Here is a 7,702-nt window from a genome sequence, read left to right on the forward strand (position 1 = left end):
CAGCAGGGGAGTCCTTTGAACTTAGCTGGGTTGGGCATACCTGGATCTGCACGGTGTCCTTCTTGGGCCGATACCCATAATATTCCTCCTGGCGCTTCATAAACTTGCGAAAGTGATCCTGGATGAGGAAAGTGGCATAGAACTTCCCCACTGTCACCTCGTCATCTGCAGAGGAGTTAAGGAGGGATATCCTGAAGGCCAGAGGGAACCTGACACTGGCTTCTGCTGGGCGCAGGGGAGCTGGCCATGGTCACTCTGCACCCCGAGGCTGGTGGCTGCCCTATCAGATGCCCATGATGCCGCCAGCGTATTTACAGAGGGTACCGGACATTCTCACACCTCCACCGGGTTTCTCAGAGCACCACGTGCTCCTTTCCCTCTGCTGCTTCTGGACTCTGGCCTCCGAAGGGGCACCCACCTCCTATTGGAGGGATGACCTGGTCCAGCAGCTTCATGCTGGTTCTCTTCCAGATCTTCTTGATGATGGCCCGCAGCTCCTCGTTGGCCTGCTCAAAGTTACCTGGGTAAGGGAAAGGCAAGGGGACCCCACGTCATCCAGACTGGGCGACGGTACCTGCTAAGCCCATCCAGCACTCTTAGAACCTCTGGGAGAGCCAGTCAGCCACTCAGCAAACACAGGCTAAGCTTCTTCCACAGCAAGGAAGGGAGGATGCCACTGTCCTCTGCGGTAGCCTAAACCCCTGATCAGGTTCTGCCCTCCTTCCTCCTCTCTCCCCCAGGTCTTGGCTTCCAGGGTCAGAGTGACTGACTTCTGCTCTTTCAGAGCTTCAACTACCCCACACCACAGTCTGTCCCGAGTACGCCTGCAGCCTTTGCACTGCTCTCACCTGGCCTTCCTCTCCACCCTCCTGAGGCCACCTTCCTGCACCTGCTCAGAGGCCCACAATGGTCCCGATGCAGGGAGCGCCCTGAGCAGGGGCTCAGCCACCACCCCACCTACCTGCTCTGCCATCTGGGTGGCAAGGACAGCAGCAGTAGTGGAGCCATGTGTGGACTCCCAAAGCCTGCCTGCTCTGCTCCTGCCAGGGCCGAACCTCCGGCCTTCCACCCCTGCGCTATTGGAGGTGCTTCTCTGGGCCCCTCCCACCCACCTCTGTGCTCAGGCAGGTGCTTTTCGGACCTACAGACTCTGCTGAGGAGTGTGGGAACAGACCCGCAGTGGCCTTGTTCTGCAGAACATTCTCTAGTTCCCTCTGAGCCCAGAGGGGTCTGAGGATTTTGTGGCCACAGTCTGAGGCCTTCCCCTGCTTCTTCACTGGGCAGACACTGCCTGAAAACGCCCGGGAGGTGCAGGTGGCACACACTCACCCTCCGTCTTGATCTTGAGTGCCGTCCGGACCAGGGCAAAGAGGGTGGCGTTGAAGGTGACCGTGCCGTCGCTGTTCAGGGGCATGTTCATGCCTACCAGCCGCTGTGCAGGGAGAAGCAGTGGCTGCTGCGGAGCTGGGACCAGGCCAAGCTGGGCAGGACATCCTCACCCGGGCTGTGGGCCGGGAGCGCATGGGACATGAAGGCCAGGGGTGTGGGCTGACCAGGACGCCCTTCTCCAGGGATGGCAAGATGACTGGGGGACACTGCCAAGAATTGAGGTCCTTGGGAGGGACCTGGGGGCCCAGGAGATCACTGCCCTGAAGTCCTCATTCCATCAGGCCTTCACCAGCTTCCCCGCCCACAGCCCCTGTGCCTCTTCCTCTGCAGGGTGGGGGGATGGACACCCCTCCCTGGGCGCTCTGGTTACCTTACATGCTACCCGGTGTGGGCAGAACTTCCCGAAGCCCAGGGGGGGCTGGATCCTTCTCAGCAGGGTCACCACATCCAGGTGTTTGATTCTCCCCCTGCAGGAGGACACAGACTTGGACATGGGTGGCCCCACCCAGAATCTGTCCCTGCTCAGAGCATGGGCAAAGGGAAGAAATCCAGGGCAGGGGGCCCCGTCCTGTTTCCCAGCTGCGTTCAGGAGCTGGAAGTACTGCTCCGCTTAAGCCGAGCGGTGACGTTTGACTCACTGCTGCCTGGAACCGGGAGTGGGCTCTCTGTTTAGGGGACGACATGGACTCTCTTCCGGGGTCGTTCTTTCGGATATGGAATCTCCATGCCCAGAATCTGAAGCTCATTTTCCCCAGGGTGAGACCTTCCTTAGGTTTTGGTCAAACTGATGGTTTTCCCCAGGGTGAGACCTTCCCTAGGTTTTGGTCAAACTGATGGGCGGGGAGGGGGGGTGGGGTCAGGGAGAAATGACTCTTGGGCTGTATTCTAAAAAGTCGAGGGTGTGAGGACCAGCAGATGGCGTAATGGTTACATCACTGGACTCCCATGTAGTCAAGTGTGGTTCGAGCCTCAGACCCAGAGGATTAAAACTCAGGCTGGGTACGTGTGCATGTGTGCCCCAAATCCCTAGAGGAGAAGGGATTGTGGCATGGCCATCCCCCCTGGGAGGGTAATTTCTCACATCCTGTTTGTTTCTCCAGTGAGCACATGTGCCCTATAGCAAAAACAAACAAACAAACAAACAAAACTCTCCCTAAAAAAAAAAAAAAGGAGAGGGTGTGGGTAGAGGGAGACGGAAGCCCACTTCCAGAGACGGGCCCAGAGCTGGGAAGCACAGCTTCATGTCAGAGCAGGCAGAAGCAGAGTGACCAGCTAAGGCCGGAACAGCAGGTGCGCCGTTGCCTTGGGGAAAATCATGTTGGAAGGTCTTATAGACGCCCTCGTTTTCCCTGACGGGCTGGCTGTGGAAAGAGATTACACATTCTCTGCCTGTTTCCAGAGGGCTGAGCTAGGACTGCCAGGTGGCTGGTGGAAGCAGGTAGGTTTGATGCCCCTGATGTAAGCACTTTCAAGCCAGGCTGCTAAGGACACCACACAGACTGGCATTGCACGTGGCATTGTCTCTTCCTAGCTGTGACCCAATGAACTTACTTCCCCTCGCTTTCCTTGTCTCTGAGCTATCGGGAGGCCCTGGTATCACAGGTTGTTGTAAAGATGAAATGAGATGATACAGGCCTGGCTCCAGAGCCTAGTGGTTAAGGGAGCCAGATCCCACATGGCCAACCACAGCTTGAAAACCAATGCCATCGTGTGCAAGCGTGTGTGCACAGCCCAGAGTCCAGGCAGGATGAAGACATAGAGGAGAAGGGGTCGAGGTGGGACCACAGCCCTGCGGGGGTGCTTTCTCACTCTCGCTGTCTCTGGTGAGTGCATGCAGCTCTGGCAATTGAAAAAGAGAGAGCTAATCTCTAGTGTTTTCAGCCTCATGCCTGACACCTAGAAAAATCATGATGTACAAGCTTATCGTCTCAGAAAGAAGTAAGAGAGCAGTGCTTCCCGAGGTGCGCTGTGCACAGAACTCCCTGAGGGCCAGGCTGAAGCAATGCAGGCCTCCTTCAGTTAGTAGGGTGGGGCTGGGACTCTGCATTTTCATCAAGCTTGGAGGCGGCTGGTCAGGGGGTCCCACTTTCTAGAGCTCCTGGTGAGGCACTGAGTTCTCTGCTCTAGAGGCATCCAAGCAAAAGATGGGATGACCATCTCCCGGCAGAGTCAAGGCGTCTCCACTCTGGGAGGTATGGGGTCCCTGTCACCCTAAGACTGATTCTCTGATCTGGGATTTTGGATGAATGAAAGGAGAAGGAGAAGCCCATTTATACTTAGTGCACTAAACAGTGACTTGCAGGGGCCACAAGGACAGGGCCTAGGATGGACAGCGTAGGGAGTTCCTGCACGGCACCCACAGACTGGACTTACTTAGCCTCCGGGTCGTACTCTGCCCAAATGGCCTTGAACTCATCCAGGTGATGCGGGCCCAGGATGGACCAGTCCCGCATGAGGTAGTCAAAGTTGTCCATGATGACAGCCACAAAGAGGTTGATGATCTGCAAGAGGGGAACAAGGACTCCCAATACGGAAAGGCAGGTGATGCGGGGACAGGGCGAGGAGCTGGGAGCCATCCTCACCAGGAAGGCGCAGAGCATGTAGAAGCTGATGAAGTAGTAGTAGGCGAAGCCCGTGCCACACGTGTACTCCTCGCCCGGGGCGTAGTCTGACTCCGGGTCACACAGCTTCCCATAGCTGCAGGCCAGCAGGATCTCCTGCCAGGCCTCCCCGGTTGCACACCTGCCAGGGGAGAGGGTCCTGAAGGCCCATCCACCCAGCGCGGCCCCTCTGGAGGAGGCAGCCTGAAGAGAGCAGGGCTCCAGCTGCTTCGTGGAGCGGGGCTGCTGCTGTCCCGGCAGCAGGGAGGTCACACCCCCAGGTTCACCGTGTAGCTCGGTGGGAGCTGGGCCTGTTTCCCCTCAGCGCTACAGTCCCTCGGCTCCACCCTCATGGGGGGCTATGAGCAAGAGCCAAGTTATAGAAAGAGGTTTATTGGACGGAGGGGCAAAACCCATCTAGGCTTCAAGTCATTCGAGGGGAACAGCAGGTGAGGGCACCGCACTGAACAGGGAGAGGTGGGAGGGACTTGTGACCTCTGCGCCCCCTTCTGTAGGAGGAGTCTGGAGTAATGACCCAGGTCTCCTCGGTGGAGGGGCCTGATGCAAAGTGAAGATGTGGGTCCACCTCTCGAAAAGTGAATCAAATCATCAAGGTGTGACAACTTTAACCAAACATGGGACCCTTCTGGGTGCAGGTCCTGAGACCACAGGTCACACACATGGGAGGACAGCCCCGCCTTCGGGCAGATGGAGCGGAGTGGGGGCTGGGCCCCGGGCAGCAGTGGGACTCATGCCTGAAGAGCAGCAGCACAGCCTGCGGAAAGGTCTGGAAGTTGTTGTTCCGGTTGATTTGGGTCCCGTCCACCATGGCGATCTTTCCGAACATCTGCAAACCACAAAGGGCTGACTGCGAACCTGGACAGAGCAGCCCTCTGTGGCCTCCCCCCAAGCTGCTCCCCACCTTCACCCCTGCGTCCCCCAGGTACCCTTCACTTCAGGACGTGTCAGACCTGAAGCCAAATACAAAGGATTATTTTCTAGGTCAGGAGAGGTTCTTCCCATTAAACCAAAGAAAAGCAGGAAAGTGGGCAGGTATCCCAATGGCGCGCAGACCTGCGGAGCTCAGGAATGGCTCCCAGAGACGGTGGACTGAGACCACCCAGGCCTCTGCGCAGGGTCCTAGAGACGCGATCTGGCCCCTGCTGCCCATCTGCTGTCCATCGACAGGCCCTTTCTCAGTCCTCCCCCCCCCTTCCCCGCCGCCCCGGGGCTGTCAGGGTGAAGGAGGCAGGGAGGGCCAGGGGGCTGGCCGGCCTCCCACTGAGTAGGCTTCCCCAGGGCCACCAATGGCAGAGATGCACCTGGCCCAGCCGCTTCTCACCTGCATCCCGATGACGGCGTAGATGAAGAAGAGCATGACGATGAGCAGAGCCACGTAGGGCAGGGCCTGGGGGCAAGGGCGGGACTCAGCACCTCGGATGCTCCCGCCTGTCCTCCTATGGCTCTTAGAGCCTGTTCCCCAGAGTCCCCGGGGTCCCCCTGGGCTGAGGTCCCCAAGGGCCTCTCCAGCCAGGTGCAGGCCCTGCCCACCCTAGCCACTGGCTCCGCCCCCCCCCCCTAGCCGCTGGCCCCTCCTGCCCAGACCTCGGCTGGGCCTGCACCTGGAAGGACTTGATGAACGTCCACAGCAGGGTGCGCACTCCCTCTGCCCGGCTCAGCAGCTTGATCAGCCTCATGACCCGGAACAGGCGGAAGAAGGCGCTAGAGATGCGGGCGCTCTCGTCTGGGTCCTGCGGGGCAGCAGCCCCAGAAGTCAGTCTGGGGCCACACCCCAGAGGGATGAGGGGCAGGGCAGGGCAGGGTGGGGCGAGAGGCGCGGTGGGCTAGTGCTGCGGAGGTGTCCATGGCGAGCAGAGTTCCAGCTCCACCTCACTGGCCCTGCCATCTCCTGTGAGCCATCCTGGCTCAGAGCTCAGGCTGTTCAGCTGGGAGAGGACGGGAGGTGAGGGCCGCCATGCCCTGAGCGCATGCTTGAGAGCCTGCCCTGTGGAGCCTGCCCTCTGGGCCTCCAGCTCATGTCACCTTCCCCTCACGCTGCCACTGAGCTGAGGACCCTAGGCTCCCCCAGGCCCCCTCCCCTAGTGTCCTCCCGGTGCAAAGGTCCCCAGAAGCTTGGGTGTCCAATTGCCATAAATTCAGTATGGCCACTGCCCACCAACCCCACCTGCACATGGCTGTTCTAAGCTGGCAAGCCACTGCCCTTGTGCCAGCCTTGGACACAGGATAACTCGGGAAGGGAAGAGTTCTCCCTGCCCGGCTTCCTCTGTCATCAAAGGCCCTGTGCCCGATCAGTTGTCGCTAAGGTCCTGTGCCAGCTGCAGTCCAGTCCTGTCTGGACTGTGTTCCCACCAGCACAGGGAGTGCCAGCAAGAACCCTCACCCCATCTTCCTGGGGTCTGAGGAAGCCATTACCTCCATGCACCTCTACTGCAGAGTCCCCACCCCGCCCTCTCCCGGAGCCCCAGAGCCTGCTTGGGGGAGGGAGCCTGAGTGCGGTCTGCCCCATGCAGTCCACACAGCCAGGCCTGAGCATGCAAGCTGCAGGGCAGGGGCTGGCGAGCGGGCGTGCTGGGCAGGCTCATGCAGCCCCGAATTACAACGTTCCCGCAGCCTCCACCCAGGCAATACAGTCCCCCGCTGGAGGCCAGGAAAGTCTGTGGAGAAAAGAGACGAGGGGAGGGGAGGGAGAGGAGAGACAGGAGGGGAGACGTGGGAGGGAGGTGAAGAGAGGTGTCAGAAAGGACAGACACATAGAAGAGTTAAAGACAGAAAAAGAGAGGCAGGGGTGAGGATCCCAGGGGCTGTCAATCAGGGGCAGGGGTGGGTGGAGTGAGGACCAAGCTCTGTGGGACAGTGAGGCAAGAGGCTAGGGACGAGGGAGTAAGAAGGGGAGGGAGGACCGAACACAGACAGGCCCCTTCTCGTCTCCGAGATGCGTCTGCAGGTGACAAGGGCTCGGTTCCCCCGTGTGTCTGGGTTACGTGATGCTGGGGACATGCTGACCAGGGCATGCTGGGAACACCTGCTCATCATGGGAAGTGGATTCACTCCCTTACTGCCCTGCGGCTGAGGCTGAGGTTGAGGCCCATGTGGGGGTGCCTGAGTCCCACGGCAGATGTTCCTGCCCCCGGACTGGGCGAGGCCAAGGCTCAGGAGTCAGGCTCTTAAAGACTGGGTGGCATGTTATGGGAGTATTTCTTGTTGACTCCAGGCTTCTCCCTGAGGTCACATTCCGTGAGAAGCCCTGGGCCCGAAGAAGCCAGTTCTCCTTTTCTGATCGCGTACAGGTAGACCTATCTCCAGCATGCTGGCACCCCCCAAGCACCTCTCCTGGGAGCCTTCCCTGGATCTTTGGTTCTCATTCCAGCGGTGTGCTGGAATCACGCAAGGGACTTGAAGTACGTGGATACCTCTGCTGGGGCCCCACAGCCCACCAAGTCAGCTTCTAGGAGATGGGGTCTGGCTCAGAAGTGCGAATGCTCCCCAGGTGATTCCAGCAGGTGGCTGGGATGAGGACCAGAGCCTAGACCTGTGCCGTGCAGCACAGCAGCCCCCTGGCACACTGGCTATGTGAGCTACAGTGACAACGAGACGAGGTCCGGAATTCGGCCCCTCAGTTCCACCGGCCACGTCGCGGGTGACCACTAGCGGACACGTGCGTCTAGTGGCTACTTTTACTCCAGGGGGGAGCC

General features: G+C 59.5%; 1 protein-coding gene across 1 annotated transcript in view; it reads right to left on the minus strand.

The window, feature by feature from the left end:
* The window catches only part of CACNA1S (calcium voltage-gated channel subunit alpha1 S), a 68,379-nt gene that overhangs the window by 6,413 nt on the left and 54,264 nt on the right, over window positions 1-7,702 (minus strand). The window contains exons 30-38 of the mRNA XM_006155464.1: window positions 5,612-5,740; window positions 5,332-5,397; window positions 4,745-4,836; window positions 3,972-4,131; window positions 3,763-3,890; window positions 1,760-1,856; window positions 1,330-1,432; window positions 419-520; window positions 41-165 (exon numbers count right to left, since the gene is read on the minus strand). Of these exons, the coding sequence (XP_006155526.1) occupies window positions 41-165; window positions 419-520; window positions 1,330-1,432; window positions 1,760-1,856; window positions 3,763-3,890; window positions 3,972-4,131; window positions 4,745-4,836; window positions 5,332-5,397; window positions 5,612-5,740 (1,002 nt within the window). The remainder of the gene's footprint in view (window positions 1-40; window positions 166-418; window positions 521-1,329; window positions 1,433-1,759; window positions 1,857-3,762; window positions 3,891-3,971; window positions 4,132-4,744; window positions 4,837-5,331; window positions 5,398-5,611; window positions 5,741-7,702) is intronic.

This window comes from Tupaia chinensis, unplaced genomic scaffold (genome assembly GCF_000334495.1).
Source record: "Tupaia chinensis unplaced genomic scaffold, TupChi_1.0 Scaffold000453_2, whole genome shotgun sequence".
In the NCBI taxonomy this organism is placed as follows: Eukaryota; Metazoa; Chordata; class Mammalia; order Scandentia; family Tupaiidae; genus Tupaia; species Tupaia belangeri.